We start from the raw sequence: 21,594 nt of genomic DNA on the forward strand, positions 1-21,594 counted from the left end.
CAGCTTTGTTATTTTCTGTATCTCAGCACGTTGGAGGCATTGGCTGATTAACTGAGTGACTGACAGTACTGAGGATTTATTGGTGGGATGTGATAGCATTGGTAGCAACGAGCGTATGCAGCAGCTGTATCCTGTCTCACAGGAGTGAGCGCTATTCTTGGTCACGACACTGAAATACTGTGTCTCTGTTTTCCCTTTCCTCTTCATTGATATGCTTACTGTGGCATACACTCATTCCGATGGCTATCGCTCCCTGCGGTGGTGTTCAAACTCCCCACTGTTTATGTATTATCTTAATTTGAGTGAGAGCACTGCACACTTTGATTCAGACACCTGATTAATCCAGGCCAAGACAGAGGAAGTTTTAGGACAAAGTTTAACCGCAAGGATTGCGTAGAAGATCCCAAACTCACTTTAATGTTCCAGTCGAGAAAGGTGCTATAGTAGTTGGGAGTGAGAACCAGTGCAGGAGCAAAGCTGAAAGTCAGTCGGTGAAAGTATGACAAGCTGGGGGCTGTGGTTGGAGGAAAGGATCGCTATGGTAACAGCAGGTTCTGAGTGTAGAGGTGAGGTGAAGGAAACTTGCAGCTTGTTTTGGTGCCTGTTCAGCTTGATCATGTTGACGCAACACACACAAAACTGGGAAGGACTGAGAAGATTTAAGATATATATTACAGACAGAAGAGGCGGCTGTGGCTGAGGGGTAGAGTGGTCGTCCTCCAACCTGAAGGTAAGCGGTTTGATCCCCAGTCTGACCCATCTGCATGCCGAAGTGTCCTTGGGCAAGATGCTGAGCCCTGAATGGCCCCCCATAGAATAACAAAAGTGCTGTGAATAGATGCACAGTATGAATGTGTGTGTGAATGGGTGAATGTAAAACTGTACTGTAAAGAGCTTTGAGTGGTCATCAAGACTAGAAAAGCTCTATATAAATACAAAACCATTTTCCATTTACAGAGCGATATTAACGATAAATACAAAATGCAATAGTATTACGTATGGGTGGTTTCATGTGAAGTATGCTTTGTAAGTTGCCATGTATATAGACTCTATTTTATGAGAAATATGGTTAAAAGTTTGAGACTGTGCAGTCTCATCAGTCTGTGTCTATTCTAATCTGTCGTTCCCTTTTTGTGGAGGCAGAGCACACTGAAGGTGGATGGTACAGAGGGAATGCAGAGCAGATCTGTCAGTGTTAATAAGAGTATGTGATGAGAAGAGCTCCGCTGCTCCATATCCTCAAGTGTCACTTCCCCCAAGAGCCCCCTTCAGAAGCCCACACTGATCCTCTCTGTCATTTGGATTTGTGATATAATGATGGACTGACTTTTTTAAACACACTCCCAAATGCTCACCATGCAATTATAGATTGTGATATCCAGTCAACTCGTCCACCATGAAAGGGGAATGCAACAGTGGCAGAGCATTCACGTAGCATTCACAAGCATCTAGAGTTGGTTGCCACAGTGATATGTGAAAGTGTTTTTACTGCCATATGTAATTAAGCTTGTTATGTAGGACAACAGCGTTTTCATTAGAGAATTTGTCATTAAAAAGTAATAGTGGCTTCAGTTGATTGGGTGTACTCCACGTCTATCAAAACACATTCTGCTGGAAACTAAAAGCATTTGAAAATATCAACACATCTTCCAGCAACTGAGAACTGCAGGTTTAGAAGTGCATTTGTTAATACCTTTTCTAATTGTTTAGCGTTTCTGCATTCCTTTAAGTGGGCTGGTGCATTAGCTATCAGGCGTCAAGGATGAGGATCTCCAGTTACCTCGGCCAAGGTGGTTATGTTTTCACCCCTGTCTGTTTGTTTGTTTGCTTGTAAGAAAGATTACACAATAACTACTGGACAAATTACCATGAAACCTGGTGGAAGAATGTGATATGGGTCAGGGAGGTGCCCCTCTAAAAAAGGTTTGGATCCAGATCAGGGGGCAGATCTTCAGCAGACAGCAGATTTTCACTGATTTCCCAGGGAATCATTCATGGATCTGCTACTGAGGCTAATAATACTTATGAGTTTGGTGCAGCTTGATTGAATTGAAGTGTTGTGTAAGGCCTTGGTGGAGGTAGGCACTCAACTGACTGCCATTCTAGTCATACGCATGTGTCAACTGTGCATACACTCATCAAAGTACTTTAAAAACATACCTTAATTGTGCTAACCAGCGCAGATACACTAGACCTTTAATGCACCTCCATAATGTGTATGGTGTCATAACATGCACACAGATTCTATTGGTTCAGGTTTCCCCACTCTCCCTCTTCTGCCTGGCCTGCTGTGTTTAGCAGTAAGCCATGCAGCTTGAGAGCCGTGTTTGAATGAGAGAACCAGAGGCACTCAATTAACTACATGTGTTGTTGTTGTAACAATAGGCATACATTTTTCCTTGTATGTGTGTAGAGGATGGACTCTTCGGCAGAAGAGGGAAGAAGGTTTGTGTTTTAAGAGAGGAATCTGTGCCACTACAGAGTAGCAACAGGTCGGTGAATAGCTGCTACCTATAGGCCATACAGTAGAACTGTCCCCTTGTCACCCTGCAGACTGAATGTAGAGCAACACAATGACTGGGATACAACCTTTCTCCGCTCTCCTCCTCCTCAACATCTCTGACTCACAGCCCAGCACACATTATTCAACCCACGATAAAGACCTCCATAACAGAGTTGGAGGCCATTAGTCCTCTGCTAATATTACTTCTGTTGTTAGATTTGCTCTTGTAGCCAAGCAGTGTTTTTGGAGCCTTTCTGATTTCAAGTACCGTAATTATATTGTTTTGTATTGATTGTATAACAGGCATAACTAAAAAGCTGTCTTTTGGACAAGGACCAGCCATAGGGAGAAGCTTAATGCTGTGTTTCTATAACAAGAGTCTGGAAAAGTCTAGCAGGCACAGATCGACTAGCTCGGTAGTCAATCAGTTTTTCTGTACTTGTAATGAGCTTTTGAAGGTATAGTTATTTGTGATTGTTATATGATTATTGCAGGAGAAGCTCAGCTGCACAGTATGTTAGCTCAGCTCATTATGGGCAGTCAGCTAGCACTTGATTCTGAAAGGAAGACGGTCAGAACTGAGTCCCATCTGGTGCCTCATGCCATCATGGTTCCCTGCAAGCACGAACTTTACCACTGTGTTGGAAGTCTTCCATATTGTGGAATATGGATTTATCACACAGTGTTGATTGTGTATAAGCACAAATATAAACTGTATATGTATGAGATTCATTAGCAGGTTTCAAACCCTGAGAAATGCCAGGAGACATGGAGCAAAGGCATGGAAGGTTTCCGTGCCTTTACTCCTCTCAAGTCAAAACACTTTCACATGGTTGAAAGTAGTTTGGGGAATCATACCTACAGGGTCAAAATAGTTTCTCTCTCTCCACCTGGCACCTGCAGGTACAAATAGAAACTCTTAGACATCTCTTCTAAGCCAGAGGGAAAGAATGTATACCAGTGGTTGTCATGTGCTTACAGGCTCAAGATCAGCAGGTGCTATAGAAAGCTCACCGCGGCAAACGCTTCGCTTTTCATCACTCATTACAAGCCACCTGCTCCTGCATCATTTCATGCCAATCAGACTGGAGTACCAGGCTGATGCAGCTCATGCACATTCTGTCTGGCCTGTTGTGTAACTGACCCCCTCCCCCAGAATGACCCCTGAAGCACAACGATTACATTAGTCACATTTCTGGGCAAATATTAGTCAGCAGCATCTCCACGGATTCATGGTATCCATTGTTCATCTGCAGCGTCTCTGCAGCTCTGCTTTTTGTCACAGATGCTACCGCGTGTCATCTCTTGAGCAATCCCACTTCACATGAACACAGACCTGCAACAGTAAAAACAGAGAGCAGCCCACCACCCTCCACATGTTAGCTGAGCTCGAGTCGAGCGTGTTGCTGCAGGGAGGAGTGGGAGGTGAGCCTCTGCTTTTAATAGACACTCTCCCTCCGTCGCTCATTCTTGTGCCTGCCTCTAGATCACAAAAGCTGCCAAATATATCCAGGGGTGGTCAAAGAGGCTGTTGTGTGAACACGAGCAGGTTATTTATAGTCTCTGTAAAGCAAGGATTTGAATGCATATTTTGGTGAGCAAGGTATAGATCTGCTGTGGTACGCTCAATACATACCTACCCTGCTAAAAAACCTCCTCTATGTGCTGCTTATGTGGGTGATCATGTTACAGTATACATTGAGTAATTGCCATGTGCTTTGCAAAGCCCTCAGTGCTTGATTGCTAATTGATGGAAAATGTATAGAACACCTTTGTTAAGTTTAATTGGGGGACATTTGCTCAATAAGCTACTTATAATAAAATTAAACAGAAATATGAACTATGATCTATACAGCTCTGATATCTGTTTCAATTTGTCCAATAAGTTAACATGAATATACATGATATTCATGTTTCATAACATGCTAAAACTTTTATGATATATTCACTTGTGGTGCGTCCAGCTCATAATACCTGATATATCGAGAGATACACGTGGACATATTATATATATAGTAGTTGTTTTTTTCTCTGTATGGATATGTATGCATATGTCATTATGTTTAGCCTTTTACCTGGTTCTGGATGTTTTTTTCTTCCCTCACGATTCCAATGCAATTTGATGTAACCCCTTGTGACTTAACATTTGTGTTCTGTTGTGAATAATAATGAACTAATAATCATTAAGAAAACTTTTATAATGAATGTTGTAGTTAACAGGGAAGCTAAATGATACCAAATAACAGACTGGAAATAGCCATCTACAATGTGATTATAAAAGCTAAGTGTTTTTACATAAGACTGTTGAGTCAGCCCTTCAGCTTTCAGGAGAGGTTGTGCATAAAGACTGTTTACTGTAAGTTTTTCTCTCCCCATTCCCATCTCCTCTACACGCTCTCCTCTCCTCCAGATTAGAGACTGCATCCATCAACTCTGCATACGGTCATCTCCTCTTGAAAAAACGCCATTCATCTAAAAACTCAAATCCCCGGAATTGCCGGACACATGTCACAGGTATTACTCTTCACATGCTGTGTTTACAGAGCCATTCGGCCATCTGTTGCCTTCACACTGTAGCTGAGCTGCTAAGTGTGTGTTACTCCCTGTATGTATTCCATATCACTCACTGACTATTACACAGAGTAATGTTACTACTTCAGTGTCTTTTTGACACATGGGAGAAAAAGTGAAACAACTTTAAATCCCTCCTTTGAGAAATGTCTTTGTTATTTTTCCACTATCGGCATGTTTAATTAAATGTTACAATTTTTACAAAAATGTTTTATATCAATCTTTGATCTGTGTGGTGATATATCATTAAATTACTTTGTTAAGAGTAAATTTAAACAGACAATGAACCAACTTTCAAAAGATGGAATGCTGAGCATAACAGCAATCTGAACCATTTCCTTCTCCCAACTCAACATATTTATGATACAAAACTTGAGCTCCATTGTGAAGTGAAATTACCTTGTGCAGCTTTAATAATATCTCAACATATTCAAGAGTAATAAAAATTGAATTATGGGCTAATTGCAGTGCATGCCGTCACCCCAAGACTACTCCATTAAATAATACAGTGATAGGTGGAAATAATCTGATAATACACTTTTAATTCATGTTATAATCAGATTACTAAACAATCTCTTTAATTCGTTTTACCGTTTTAAAAGGTTTTTAATAGTAGTTTTTCCTTACTATTGTTGAGTGTTATGGCCAGAGGATGTCACACCTTGTTAAAGCTCTATGAGACTAATTGTGATTTGTGAATATGGGCTATACAAATACAATTTGATTGATTGATTGAATGTTTGTAAAGAACACGTCTCTTTGAAAAGTTTATAGCGATTCTTTGAAGTAACATTGTTTTAACCATGTAATCCCATTGGTTTTAGAGGCTGCAGCCCCATGCTGTGGCGTCATGTTGTTGTGAGCATGTGTCTGCATTCTCACTGTTTCTTAGTGCTTCCATACACTAAGTGCTGTGACTGTGTCTGTGACTGTGTCTGTGACTGTGACTGTGCTGCCAGCCCTGCTGTTTCTCTGGTTCCCAATGCACTTCAGGCCCTGTAATGCTGTAATGGCATATCTAATTACATTGTCTTCACTGCCAATGACATGTGCCATGAGACAAGTGAAGCCTTGTAAACACACACACACACACACAGAGCACACACACACACACACACAAACACACACACACACACACATACACACACACACACACACATACACACACACACACACACTTTTTCTACTAGTATAATTGTAATAAAGTGCACAACTTTATACACGACTACCGTTTAACACTTTTCTAGTCTTGATGACCACTGAAAGCACTTTACAGTACAACTTTGCCATTCACCCAAGCACACACACACACACACACACACACGCACGCACACAGACACACACACAGACAAATTTGTACTTCTATCTCAGTGAGGATACTCATAGGCATAATAGTTTCCCTAGCCCCTTACCCTAACCCTAACCATCCAAACTAAATGCCTAACCCTAATCCTAAAACCGAGTCTTAACTCTTAAACAGCACTTTGAAGAAATGAGGATCTGTCGAAATGTCCTCACTTTCCAAAAATGTCCTCACTCTGTAGGGTCTATGCTTAAAATGGTCCTCACAAAGATATAAGTACAGGAACACACATTCATACAGTGCATCTATGTGCAGCACTTCTTCTACCACACATCATTCATATAATGTCAGCACAGAATCAGGGGCAATTTGGGGTTCAGTGTCTTGCCCAAGGACACTTGAGACCCACAAAATAGATGATTCACAGAATCACACGGTGGACGACCCGCTCTACCTCTTGGTCCATAGCTACATAACGGTGAAGTTTTGTAAAATATGGGCATCACAGAGAGAGAAGCTTTGTCCGTGCTTGTTTCCAGGTTGAGCAGGAGATCTCACCTGTCCAGAGGAAGATGTCTGACCTTGAGTCAGTGCTGCAGCAGAAGGATATAGAGTTGAAGGCTTCAGAGACCCAGAGGACTATCCTGGAACAGGATCTGGCGACCTATATCACAGAATGCAGTGTGAGTAAACCTGGAGTTACTACGGTGGACACCATATAAACTGTTGTGTGTGTGTTAGTGTGCTTGTCTGATTGCACAGATATTGCTAGAAGCACCTCCCAGCCTAATTCAACCCAACAGCATGTCCACCAAAATGAATATAAATTAAAATCAGCAGCTTCAGCAAGTTCAACAAACAACTTTTTAAGGAGGACTGCTACAGTATAATAGATTGCATATCTTTCTGTTCACTGTCTGTGTCTAACATATCTGTATCTAACAAACTGACTGAACATGTGTATGTTTTGGTTGCAGAGTCTGAAGCGTAGTTTGGAACAGGCTAGAATGGAGGTGTCACAGGAGGATGATAAAGCGCTGCAGCTCCTCCATGACATCCGCGAACAGAGCAACAAGCTTCAGGAGATAAAAGAGCAGGTAGGATGGTATCTTAGGTGTTATCTTGGTGGGTCAGTGGGATGAGATACATACCATGAACTCCTGAAGTCGTGAAGTTGTGTTCATTTGATGATTTTTCAAACTGTTTGTGGCGCAGAAAATGTAGTAAATAGGGCAGCATTTTTATTTTTTAATTACCTCTGCCAATGAGGTTATGTTTTCACCCCTGTCCATGTTTTGGGGGTTGGTTTGTGTTTGTTAGCAAGATTATAAAAGAACAACTGTGCTGATTTCCACAGGACTCGGTGAAAGGTTTCAATATGGGTCAGAGAATAACCCATTAAATTGTGGTACATATCTGAATTGGGTGGATCCAGGAATTTTTGTGAGATAGTGAATAATAATTTCTCAGTGAATAATTCATGGATCTTGATGACAAAGATCATGCACAATCTGGGAACTGATATCTATGAGTGTATGAAATGTCCTGCAGCTTGATTGAATTTGAGAAGACGCTGAGTGCCATTTTAGTTTTAGCTGAGTTCTCATTCACTTATTAAATAATATACTTGCTGTAATGAGTACTGTATGTAACGCATAAGGTAGAAGTGTCAAAAATGTGTGAAAAGAAGCAAATTAAGAGTATTTCATAATGGCAGTCAGAGGAAGCAGGTCAGATCTCCAAGCTGCCTTGGTGATCTGACGGTTGTGGGGGCAGAATGTTAATTAGATAGGCTTGTGATGTTGGAACCCCACCACTCTATAGCAGACCAGTCATTATAGCATTAAATACATGTAGTACATGTTCAGAAATGCCTAATTACTGCCAACATTACTGCAACAACACGTTCCTGTAGATTCATGCTGCACAACACCAGGATAACACGCTGCCTTCTCACTCAGAAGGCGGAGCAGGTTCTGGTCCAGACCCTGGTTATCTCACGCCTAGAATATTGTAACTCCCTCCTGGCAGGTCTACCTGCTAGTGCCATCCGCCCTCTGCAGCTCATCCAGAATGCAGCAACTCGACTGGTCTTTAACCTAAATTCACTCACACCACTCCGCTCCTCCGCTCCCTTCACTGGTTACCAGTGGCTGCCCGCATCCGTTTCAAAACATTAGAACTTGCGTACCATGCTATGAACGGATCGGGACCAGTCTACATCCAGAACATGGTCAAACGTTACACCCAAGCCTGCTCACTCCGATCTGCATCTGCCAATCGGCTCGTTGCTCCCTCACTGCGAGGGACAGCTAGCCACTCTACAAAATCAGGACTGTTTGCTGTCCTGGCTCATAAATGATGGAATGAGCTCCCCAATGACATCAGGACAGATGAAAGTCAACACATCTTATGCCGCAAAGTAGAAACACACCTCTTCCGATTGTACCTTGAATAAAAGTTTAAACTAACACGTTTGTAGCACTTGAATGGCATACACCTATAGCTCTTTGTAGTTTGCATTGTTGAAGAAATTTTACTTTAATTGTTCTCTGTTCACTTTGGATATAAGCGTCATATAAATGAAATGTAATGTAATGTGGCTGTGCCCCATATTTATTTAAAATATTTCTTAGATTTTTTTTTATCCTAAACGTTTTTTTACAACCCAGATATGCAATATCAGCATTCAGGTCATATCATGTTTTAATTAAATAGTTTGGTTTGAAACTCAACTTGCGATAAATTATAAATGTGTTTATTTGCAAGAAAACTAAGTTTGCCACATTTCTCCAGCAGATTATGCAACCTGTAGTTTCCTACATAAAGTATAAAGGCAGTATTAAGTGGTGCTGGTCGGGTCTACTCATTATGAATGAGTAGTGTGATTAATGTAGAAAGAGACAGGGGGAGCTTTGCTGTTCATGCAGCCCTTAATTATTAAAAACAAATGTGATGAGTGAGTGGCTGTGTGGCAGCCCCACGTGACACAGTGGGGCCAGCTGTGAGACAGTTTAGGACAATATATAAAAAGCATGAAAAATCCTCTCGCTTGCATGATGCACCACTTTTTCTTAAAAATGTAATAGAAAAGCAAGCTATTTTCCTCAGCCTACACTAGTGCTGGTTACCAAGCACTGAATACATTGTGCAATGGTTGCTATGGCGACAAGAGCCATATACCTTTCGAGTGAAGAGAGCAGTGATGCAGTGGGCAGGCTGTCGTGATGAGGTGCTGAGGCTCATACTGTTTGAGAAACGGAATTTTTGACCATCACTAAATACACTGCAGCATGGTTTCCTCACTGGAAGAAGGCTCTGGGTTTTAACCTCATGGCTGGCCGGGGTCTTCCTGTGTGGAGTGTGCATGTGCTCATGTCTGTGTGGGTTTTCTCAGGGTGCCCCGGCTTTCTCGCACAGTCTAAAGACATGCAGCTTTGGTTAATTGGAGCCTCTAAATTGCCTGTGATACACTGACAAACTGTTTGGGTTGTTCCTCACCTCTCGCTCCATTGCCAGATAGGATTAGTTCCAGCCCATAAGCAGTATACCTAATGGATGGATGCTTTTTTTTTTTAGGTTTTACGAAAGTGATTGTCAGACTTTTTTACTTTCTATGTGAAATGCAAACCTGGGAAAGGGGTTTAGAGAGGCCTCATGCTTGTTTGACCCTTGGTAATCCTTCAAAGATGAGTTAGAGGATGTTGCTAGATTAAATTATGTTGAGGTGAGCGATCAGAGCACTGCTATTCAATGTTAACCTGAGCATGATTCTATTTATAGCTGATAAGCTGAGTATAAGTTTTTATTCAGCCTTACACTTTTGTGGGCAGCCACACAGAGTAGCCACAATTTGTACAAATACAGGTCAAAGTTTGCCTGTAGGCTTTCTAATACAAGTTGAACTCATTGTCAGCAGAACTGAACCACTTGTAATTAGATGTGTCTAACTTTGCAGGCTTAAAAAGAAAAAATTCAACAGATAAATAATGATTAAAACAAAAACCATCTGTATCTTGTAATTTATTTGGATAGTTGATCCCTATTATCTTTCCTATGTTCGCATTGGTGCCTCTCAGTAGGGTGTTTATTCCAACTAAATCCAGTATTTCATCTCAAAAAGCATCTGTCTCCCACGCACTGTCATATGACTGCAGTGTTTATCATTTTTATGCAGAGCCCATGCAGAGCTGGATCAACAAACAGTAGAGATTTGGGATTGATTAATTTTTTAGAGACAATCAATTTGTGCCAAAGCCAGTAAGACCTGAAAACATATGCAAAGGGACAATTCCACTAAAGACCTGAGAGCATAGAAGATCCATAGAAAGCCACAGTGTTCCCTTCTCAGTTGTTTTAACAAAAAACATGAAATCCATGACACTTTAAAACTGACTGTAAGTGCACTGGATCTAAAGAAGCGGTGTATATCACATTTTGAAACGTCTATACTTTATTATCTCATAATGAGAGTATAACATAGATAAATGAAAGTTAGATGTGAAAGTGCCATCCAGCCATCAAATCCTCCATTTTCAAAGAACTAACACCATGAGTTTTCTAAATTACTGAGCACATCCTTGTATCGTTTTTTCTTGGATCACTCCCTGCCATCAGCTGATATATCATTCTGCATCCTCTACCGCAATGGAGTGATTGGTTCATTAAAGTCAGTCTGTCTGGCTCCAGAGTCAGAGACAGAGTGTCTAGAAGCAACACTGCATATCTGTAGCCCGTGTCCTTCCACCCTCTTGTGCTCATATTGAACTGCTCCATGATTTATGCAATGGCAGAAAATTAGACACTTGTCTGCTGACCACTGGACGCTGGTTCAGAAAAGACACAGGCTGCGCTCCTCCCACCCACCTGCCTTAGCACTGCAGTCTAAAGCTAACCAACAGATTTGCTTTCCTGGATGAATTTCCTGCTCTTTTTCCTCACTTCTGGATCTCTCACCTGTCCCATGTGTTTACCTGTCTCAAGCTCCTGCTTCTAAGCTGCCTTCTCCTTCCCCTGTGATTAAAGCTGACTCCACCATCAGAGATGTTTAAGAGAGATTTGATAAAACTGGTTGCACATCAGGTGGAAATGTTTGTGATATAACGGATAATACTGCCAACTATCCATAACTCTCATCCCTAAGCAGAAGCTTTTATTATTAATTTCTGTACAAACAAGATGCCCCTTCAGTAGTCTGAGCTATTTAAGCAGAACTCCGTATGATCAGCTAAGGCATGCAGGGTATATCCTGGACAGTTTTCATTCAATTCTGGAAATCTCAAGGCTTTTCTAAAAGAGTTCTTGCAGTTATAGTTTTTTTTATATCATACAAGCACACAGCAAATTGTTTTTCTAATCCAAACTCCTATTTCCTCCCTGTCAATTCCGTGTCAGTCTCTGCTATGTTCTACAAGCCCCACTCCCCTAATACACAATATCAGAGCAAATATCTAGTAGTAGTACTCAAGTTGTATCCTAACTCCTACAACAAAACTATGTGCTTCCAACACTGACAATCTATTCCTTACTTCATCTCATCACACAGAGACTTTTCTGCACACTAAGCACCTGTCTCAAAAATGTGATTTCACATGTCCTGCAGTACAAACCTTCATATTTAATGATTTCAACATTAGATTTTTCAATGTATCGCAGAAACCTGGCAAAGACCTATTTGAAATGATAACTTTTTTTATATTTATGTCCTCCAAAAGACACATTTCCCAACTTTAATTATTGGCCATGGCAGGGGACCTGCCTGTGGAATGTCTAGTTAAATACCAATAGTGTCAAAATGGAGACCCAAATATTCCTTCTATGATCTGAGTTAAACTCCTCTTCCTCAGATCTCCATTTTACACATCTGAACCAAAGGATTAAATTGCGCAATTATTTCCCCCTTAAATAATATGTTTAAAATTTGTCTGCAGACTTGTTCTCTTTAACATTTGTCAGGTTTGTAGTTTTTTAATATTCTCTATGGATAAATTGACTTGATTCTTCATGACCTTCATAGGCACATTGCTATTGATCCTGGTGCATTACTGCCCACCACCTGTCATTTCATAATGGCTGAGCACCTGTTTGTTGACAGTCACGGTTTTCTGTTGACAGTGGCAGATATTCCCCACTCACAATTCTTAGTCATTTTTAAAACAATGGGTCCTTGATTTCAAACAAAGGAAGACAAAGGCAGGGCTCTCATTTCTAGCCAACAGTCAGTTTTACCAGCTGAAATGACACCTATCTATCAGCTGTAACTTGCCAGCTAATAGAGTTATAATATTAGCCCTATGATTTGGTTAAAGATGCTCTCTTTGCTGAATGTTTCTCGCTGTCTCATATTAAAACGAGAACAACCTTAAAAGAGTCTTAAAGGGCTCCAGAAATTGCATGAATAGAACTGTGCTAATCCTGGTTCAGCTGGAGCCTTTCTGTGTTTGAATGTCCTCCCCTTGTCTGGGTGGGTTTCCTCCGGGTACTCTGTCTTCCTCACATAGCCCAAAGATACAGAAGTTGGAGTTAATTGGAGACTCTATATGACCATATTTGTGAGTGTGAATGGTTGTATCTGTATGTTGTCCCTGTGAGGCTCTAGCAACATATCCAGGGTAAAAATCAATATATGGCAGTTCAATTCTATCCTTTATAGGCTCTACATAGAATGGAGCACACAATGTAGACAACTACAGTATATAACTTAATTTATACAAGTAGATAAAATATATAAGATTGACATTTTTAATAAAATAAATAATGAAAGTTACACAATAAGGTTTAAGTGTCTTTTTGACTGTTTTCTTCTTCATATGCATCGAGGATTTGTAATACAACATAAACTCTATTATATGGACTGTAAATAGAGGCTGTGTTTTCATTCACACCTAAATTTCCCCCATTACAATTCCAAATTTAATATTATTTCAAATGAGAAAGCGATTGTAGTTTATGTTCCAGCCAATTGTAAACATCACACCAACAGGCATTGCTGTAAAAACAGGTGATTCGTCGGTGTCTTTCTTCACAACAGAAGATGTATTTCTTTAAATCAAAGTTGAGTCTTTGTGTGAGGAATTCTCTCGAAAGGTATTTATCCTTAAATGCTCCAGCCCCCCTGTGACCCTACAAGGATGAATGATATCGATAATGAAAGTGTAACAGATATAATGAGCTAATATGAGTGAAGTTAACAATTTTCATTTCTCTTCTCTCTTTTCAACCCTGTGTCGCTGCCTAGCTCACTTGTTTCAGAAGGACCACATATAAAGGCACAACCCTTCACAAACACACAACAGCGTCAGCATGTTTCCCTTATGAGAGCCCCATGCACAGTGCTTTGGCATGGGGAGAAAACCAAAGCTTGACAGGCCTGGTAGCTAAGCTCTGATTGCATAATTGGTATTTGGGTGAGAGCTGAAAGTTTAATTAGTGGAAAAACATGGTGGGGAATAATCAAATGTTCGAGTGAGTTCAAAGAATAATTTAGTGCACTAGTTTAGGCAGGGATTCAATCTGTGAAACTCTGGAAATTGAGAATAAATACCACCTTCATGACTTTTTTAACATAAGTGTATGATCCACAATGGATAGACTCTAACATAAATGATGCAAGTATGTGATTCAAAAGATTGCAATTGAAGTCCTGAACTTGCAGAACAGGATAGAGAAGTAGATGTCTGCTTCTCTGTTATAAAGGAAATGCAGGGATTAAATGCCCTGTAAGGCTTTAGGTGTTTGTTGTTGTCATATCGAAAACTGAATTCCCTCTCCTTTAATTTCCTCACACTGAGTCATGGTTTTGCCAAAGAATTATAGGAAACCATTCTAGCTTTTATTGACTAGGAAAGTCACAGTCGGATGAAAGGTGTTTCTCAGGAGATCCAGACTGCCAATCGAATCACTGAGGGGGAGGCCACGGAGAGAAAATAGACTTTAAATGATCACAAATGTGTAATACATGATCTACAAGTGAAAAATAAGACCTAAAAATGCCTGAAATGATCTGTGAGTACTCACAAATGCATGTTTAAATCCACACACAAATACTAACAAACGTGTGCACGTTTAGAAATGTTTTACAAATGCACACATCATAAACTGAATAATTACAGCACAGATTTGTAACTTCTTAACTGTTATCTGACCCAAACAGAAAATTCCCATATATATTGACGGTTAACATGAGCTGCACTGGTGAGGGAGAAATTCTCTTCACTTGGCTCCATGGTTACATATTATGCAACCATTTATTCCTCTACGGCAAAACTATTTTAGTTTGTTTTCACCGTGTCTGATGCGCTCTATTTTACTTGTCCCAATCTGTGTTGGCGTCTCCCAGAAGGATGCTACTTTTTATCAGGCTGACAGACAGGCCAGTGTACGCTGATGAGAAGGAGGAAATTAGATCTATTAGGCTGTGACCAATTACTTTTAAACAGACATGTACATTAAGTGACTCTGGCTACTCAAATTATTTCTCTTTACATCCCCTCTCTGTTCATGACTTTTTACACCATCAGTGTGGTTATACTTGCTACCATATTGTATATAAGTGTCTGTGTAGTCGGATGACTGCCAAAGGATTGGACATATGAAGGCCCTCATTCAAGCCATTTAATTACCTCCATTATGCTGAACTATTTTCATCCTGATAAGCCTGAATTCCGCATATCTCAAGTACATCTCTCATGAATGAGTTTGCTCTCATGAATGATGCAGGGGCTTCCAAAAAGAACATTTTCTTCAAAAGTGTTCAGCTCAAACAACATCGAGGCTGCTGGAGAATCCATTTCCACTTAATAATAACTGCTCTGCCGAAATGTTTTCCAAAATAGTGTTGTTGGAATGTCTAACTGAACAAATAAAGTGAAGATGAATGGATGAAGGGATTAAAAGGATTGTTCACAGAAAAATGAAAATTCACTCTATCTACTCCCCACTATGCTGGAGGGGTGGGTGAAGTGTTTGAGTCCACAAAACACTTTAGGAGTTTCCGGGGTAAACAGTGTAGCACCAAAAGTGACCTCTTCTTCAGACGCAATAAAACACAACATGCCTCCATACTGCTCGTATGGTGTAATCCAAGTGTCCCAAGCCCCGACATTCCATTTCAACTTGAAACGGCGTCTTTTACACAATGGTTTTAGCCTAGAAGTCACAAACCCGCACCCAGCGCATGCCCTTGATCGAGAATTTGTTCGGTGTTCCGATGTGGCCGAGTGTATGTGAACGTGCCTCAGAGGAGGGTATCAGTCAACATCTAGGCCAATAACATGGTGTAAATCACACTGTTCCGAGTCAAATTTGAATGGCAGGTCTTGGATGACACCACAGTAGCAGTATGGATGCATGTTGTGTTTTTTCTGTTGTTTTATTACGTCTGTAGAAGGACTCATCATTGACTTCAATTGTATTGTATTTTGTTGGAACGCTCTTTGCCCCTGAGACTCCAGAAGTGTTTTGTGGACTCAGACACTTCAACCAAAACTCCATCGGCATAGTAAGTAGATAATGGGTGAATTTAAATTGTTCGGTGAAGTTTCCCTTAAAGTGTTTCAAGTGCAGGTACTTTTTGGCAGTATTTTTTAGTTCTGCAAGGGGAATCTTCTTTTGCTCGGATTTGAAATTCCTCTCCTCTCCTCTCCTCTCCTCTCCTCTCCTCTCTAATCTGTGGTCTTTTCACAGGAATATCACGCCCAGCTGGAAGAGATGAGAGTCTCTATCAGACAGCTGGAGGAGGACCTGTCGGCCGCCCGTCGTCGCAGCGACCTGTATGAGGCGGAGCTGAAAGAGTCCCGACAGTCCAGCGAGGAGCTGAAGAGGAAGGCTGCAGACTACCAGCACCGGATGCAGAAGGTCTACGCTGTAACGAAAGCTGTTAATGATTCTCACAGTTATATTGGATCAAGCTCTGGTTCATTTGCCATAAGCTGAACATTTACATATGCAACGTACTGCTATAAGAATATTCAACTAACCCTTAGTCATGATGATGTTTCTACTTATAGACTGTCTACTTGCCATGATCATTTCAGGAAGGGGTCTCACTGGTCTTCCTGTATCTTTACAGGTTAAAGAGCAGGGCAGAACTGAGGTAGAGGATGTGCTCACCAAGCTGGAGAAGGTAGTTTCTGACGTTCATTTGATTGGAATAAGATTTGTAATTTGTGAGGATGGCAAAAATACATAGGACACTGACAAGTTGCATTAACCAATGATGAACATTCAGTGTCACTTATCATTAAAATGTACATGTACTGATTACTGTGTTTTTCTCATTTAGGCCAATGTTGAGCAACAGACAAAGATCCACGATCTTCAAGAGAAGCTCACCAAGGTAGAATATTTTCGCTGGAAAGATTACTGAATAATTTATGCAAGCTTGTGCTCCCAGAAGCAAGAGATCAAACAGCATTTTACACTTTATGATGATCAACTCCATCTTCACCCTCACTGACCTCCTTTTCTCTCTCTCTCTCTGATTTGGGCTTTGGACCAAGAACAATCAAGCTGTCTCAGATATGAGACATACTGTTTAATTACTGGCATCAAGCAGTTTTTTTCTCATTCATAAAGAAAATTTCAGCCTAATTCTCTTTTTCCTAGAAATTTATATTTAAAAGTACCATCTATTCTGCCAAGAACACATGAGGCTGATATTTAAGACTGGCTGAGAAACATTTGGGAGTGATCTTCTTTGGACTAAATGCAAACTTCAGAAATAATCAGAAGCATCAGACTTTTATAATAGTTGTGTTTAGTAGTTTGTTTACAAGTAAGCACTGAATGCGCAAATGAAGAATGAGCAGTTATTTCTTACACTCCTTAACTTTATCAACAACTATAATAGATAGTATTACCCAGTGTTGTTTGGGGTATGAAAGTGGTGTAGCTGCATATACTGTATATCTGATTAATTCTATTAAGCACAATTCATATTCCCATCCGGTGAAGATCAAGTTTTTAAACATGTAACAGTAATGTATCTCCCTTGGGCACGTTAGTGCAGTCAGTGCAATGGTGAGTATTGTGCACCATGAAGGTGTATGCAAGTCCGTATCTTTCATATGCATTTTTTTATTATTGATCCAGAAAAATATTGTTTTGTACAAGACACCTTGCACACTGACTCTGATGCATTTTATAATCCTTTTCGTTCTAAAAAAATTCACAAATTAGAGTACTGCAGTGAGAAAGATATTGCATTTCATTTCTTGAAAAAACTAAACATTGGGTCTGTCCAATCCCGAGAAGCCATTAGGAACTATAGGAATTTCATCTTCTGATCAAGGAGCTGTGAAATGATCACTTCCAAGTGGATTTCAGGATGTCAGTGGTCCAGTTTGATATGTTTGAGGAGACGGGGCCACATTAATATATTAATCGATCTCAGTTGTAAAATTAGGAAAGATTGTGTACATTTACATTTAAGCCATTTTATGGCCAAAAGGGGAATGTTTGAAAAAAGAGTTGTAGGAGGTGATATAAGCTGCTGGAGTGGACTGTAAATAACACAAGGTTGATATCAACTTTCTCTTGAAGTTTCTGTACATAACATGCAGAGACACAAACGTTGTGATGTTTCTCTCATCATCTAGGCCTTGAAGGCCAGTGGTGAGGCTACAGACCTCCTTCAGAGTATGAGACTGGCCAAAGAGCGCATGGAACGAGATCTGGAGAGGTTCCAGAACAAGGAGGACTCCAGTGACAGCCTGCGTAGACGCCTCCGTGAGACTGAGGTACATCCACACCTCAGTCATACACAGTACACAAACACACAGCCTTGCATATATACAGTATGTTTTGGCCTCTTGCCAGTTTGTATCATTATTCTTTGTATCATGTCATTTGTTGATGTGCAGAATCAACAAATAACATGATACTTTGATACTTTGTTGAACTTGTTACATAAATAAATCTGTCCTGTGTATCTGCTCAGCACAAAGAGCCCATGTGTTCATTTCTAACCATGATTTATTTTGCACCTTTCATAGAGCACTGTTGTCAGGGTTGATCAAAACTTAAAAAGCAAATTCACTTGTGTTCATGTGAGTTTTGAATGTTCTGGTTGGTGACGCTACCTCAAGGGAACACTGGGTAAACCTAAAGACAGTGACTACGTTTACAAGGACACCAATATTCAGACTATTGACCTTATTCAGAATAAGACATTATTTCAGTTAGGAGTTGCTAATAGAATATTCCATTCATAGTCCCTTTTCCATGGGACAGAGCATAGTCTGATTATGACTTGCATCTCTGCATCAGTTTTACAATAAAACCTCAACATGAAATACTTAAATATACGATACTACCAGATACCATTTTGGATGGTTTCTATCTAATTTTGCAAAAATTACAACTTCTTTTTATTTTCCCATCTCATGGGTTGTCAAGCAGTTGGTATTTGGATGTTGTTTAATGCTGTGAGAACTTCAATAGGACTACAAAATGTGACGAAATACTACACTTGTCTTGATTTAATTAATACTTAATCCGAGTATGATCTTGTTCCGGTTAAGGTAATCAGAAAATGCTGTTTTCATGGCAGTGTCTTATTCAGACTTTTTGCTCAATCAGGTTAATATTGGAATACTAGTGTCCATGTAAACGCAGGCACTGATGTCCCCCGGCACAACAAGCAGTCCTTGTCTCAGACTCTCACCCACATCACAGCAGACAGAACTTATGTTTCAGTTAGAATGGAAAACATGGGAACAAAGAAGGAATGGCCATGAATGTCTCTTAAGACACCAGAGTGTGGAGGACTGCAGATAACAACAGGACTTTCAACATCTTCACCATTGTCTCAGAAGTACTCAGAACCATTCAAAAGCATTAAATTAGTTAATATTTATATAGCGCTTTTCCTGCTTTATCCTCATTCTCATACACATTGATACATTGCTTCTATATGCAGTGCTTTTCCTATCACAATACATTCATACACTGTCAGCACAGCCATCAAGTGCAGTTTGGGTTACAGTATATTGCCCTCGCACCCTTCGGAATGCAGACTGGAGGAACCAGAATACAACCCATCTTTTTAGCCGCCAATTACCATGGTGGCATGGTGTTGCAGTATACAAGTATTTACTCATGTTAAACTTTCAAAGTTCTTATTTTTCATTTGTTTTAATAAAATTCTGCAATGTAAACTACATATACGGATGAATATCGTTAAAATTGTATGCAGTCTCTGTAGTTACCTATAGAGTAAACAACATTTTTAAGGGGATCTTATGAGGTCTTCTAAAATCACACTTCACAATGAGCTCCAGATTAGGAAATGTGGTAATAAGAATATGTTAATTCAGACAAGAGAGTGAACGGAAAAAATATATGCAAGTGGTCAAAGTTACACGGCTCCTAAAATCTCTCACACCATCACGCATGGATGCAAATGGGGTCTTTGGAACCATTGTGAGGAATTTAGAATAATGAGATATAAACATTGCAGAGGTGCATGCTCTAACAAGCCAAATGGATCCGGCTGCTACAGGGGATCATCAGTTCTTCCTTGAGGCAGAAACTTTAAGTCAATTAGCATTCCCACTAAATGTGTTTGACGTCCAAATAGCAGAAAGTACTTCTCAGGACTGTGGATCTTCTGACCTGAGGTTGCATTTATTAAGAAACCTAAAGAAATATCCGATAGGTCACATTAACCCTGTGTTTGTGTTTGTGTCTTTGTATTACTGGTATCCATTGTGTGCAGGATGGCAGGAAGACTCTTGAGAACCAGGTGAAGAGACTGGAGATTGTTGAGCGCCGAGAGACTAAACTGAAAGATGAAATCCAGAGCAAGGCCCAGCAGATGCAGCAGATGGCAGATAAGATTCTGGTATAACCCACCTTTCATCTCCTGTGCAAAGCTAAAATAAACAGCAGAGGTATAAACACAGCTAATTGTCATCATAGCAGGGGGAGTGCTGTTTTGTTGAATAGTTCTAAAAAAAATAGGTTTTCCATCTAGTATATTTAAGAAAACTAGCATTTCTACATATAGGCTGTAAAGAGGCGCCTCATATAACAATATACATCAGTCATATCTGATATTTTCTCAATCTAAAAAACCCTAAGCAGTCATGAAAAACCCACACAAGTGCTTTTGATTAGTTTTCCTCATTAGTGTGGACATAAACAGACTGAGTTTGATTGACATGTCTCATTCTATCACTCCCCTGTTGCTTTTGTTGTTAATCTACTGCAAACCATTCATCCAGCTGCAACCAGATCAGAGGTCAGTTTGACCAGAATAACTGACAACTGATGGGTGTGCTGGGGACCAGGAAACAGCAATTTGAATGCAGCACCAATAAAGGTTTTAATTTTAACTTTAGGAATCTGAAATAGCTTCTCAGGTCTGTAACATGTCCTCCTAAGAATAATGATTACTGAGAACGGGCCTTTAGCATGGCAGACAGTTGGACTTCTCATAGTAGAAACTATAAATATACCATAAAATAAAATAAAATATTATTTTTTATTACATCAGTGTTATGAATAATATCAATTATTGATGTATTACATTTTGGTGTCAGTTCCAGGGATTGGGTTTTATCTAACCCTAACCCAGGCAGTATCATTAAGATTATTTCTTGACATTCACAGCAAATAAACCCAACACAACAAAGAGTTAATTAAAACATTTACTAGAATCATGAAAAACGTCAGATAACAAAGAACTAAAATCACTGAGGGGAATTTAAGTCAAGGGGACATACATATGTATGTCTTAAAGGGACATACATATGTCCCTTTAAGACAAGGGACATATGTATTTATTATTGAATTATTCATTAAATCACCTTCTTTTAAACACTAATATCTTATATCTAATATGAAATAACACCTGTGCGATTGGAAGGCATTTTAATTTCTGTTTGGCTCCATTACAATCACAACACCCTCATTTGAGCTCCATAAAACCTGATTATAAGTGTATTTTAAAAGATGATGAGGCCCATTAAGTCTATCTGATCACAAATTTCCCGGGGGGGTGGTTGTTTGGGTTACATTCAGCCTTTAGGCATGTGAGTGCTCATCTTCAATATGCAGTGTCTAACTAAATTAAATGTTTTTATTTTGTGCAGGAGTTGGAGGAGAATCTGCGAGAGACTCATGCCACAGCCCAGCGGCTGGAGACTCATCTGAAGCAGAAGGAGAAGCTCTATGAAGACAAGATAAAGGTAACATGTCAGAACACAAACTAACT

The 21,594-nt window shown here is 40.0% G+C and overlaps 1 protein-coding gene across 1 annotated transcript in view; it reads left to right on the top strand.

The window, feature by feature from the left end:
* The first annotated feature begins 499 nt into the window (after window positions 1-499).
* The window catches only part of LOC128437950 (citron Rho-interacting kinase), a 45,018-nt gene continuing 23,923 nt past the window's right edge, over window positions 500-21,594 (top strand). Inside the window, exons 1-9 of the mRNA XM_053420262.1 lie at window positions 500-541; window positions 6,917-7,084; window positions 7,355-7,474; window positions 16,062-16,232; window positions 16,447-16,500; window positions 16,660-16,713; window positions 17,975-18,115; window positions 20,095-20,220; window positions 21,473-21,568. Coding sequence (XP_053276237.1) covers window positions 500-541; window positions 6,917-7,084; window positions 7,355-7,474; window positions 16,062-16,232; window positions 16,447-16,500; window positions 16,660-16,713; window positions 17,975-18,115; window positions 20,095-20,220; window positions 21,473-21,568 — 972 coding nt within the window. The remainder of the gene's footprint in view (window positions 542-6,916; window positions 7,085-7,354; window positions 7,475-16,061; window positions 16,233-16,446; window positions 16,501-16,659; window positions 16,714-17,974; window positions 18,116-20,094; window positions 20,221-21,472; window positions 21,569-21,594) is intronic.

This window comes from Pleuronectes platessa, chromosome 4 (genome assembly GCF_947347685.1).
Source record: "Pleuronectes platessa chromosome 4, fPlePla1.1, whole genome shotgun sequence".
In the NCBI taxonomy this organism is placed as follows: Eukaryota; Metazoa; Chordata; class Actinopteri; order Pleuronectiformes; family Pleuronectidae; genus Pleuronectes; species Pleuronectes platessa.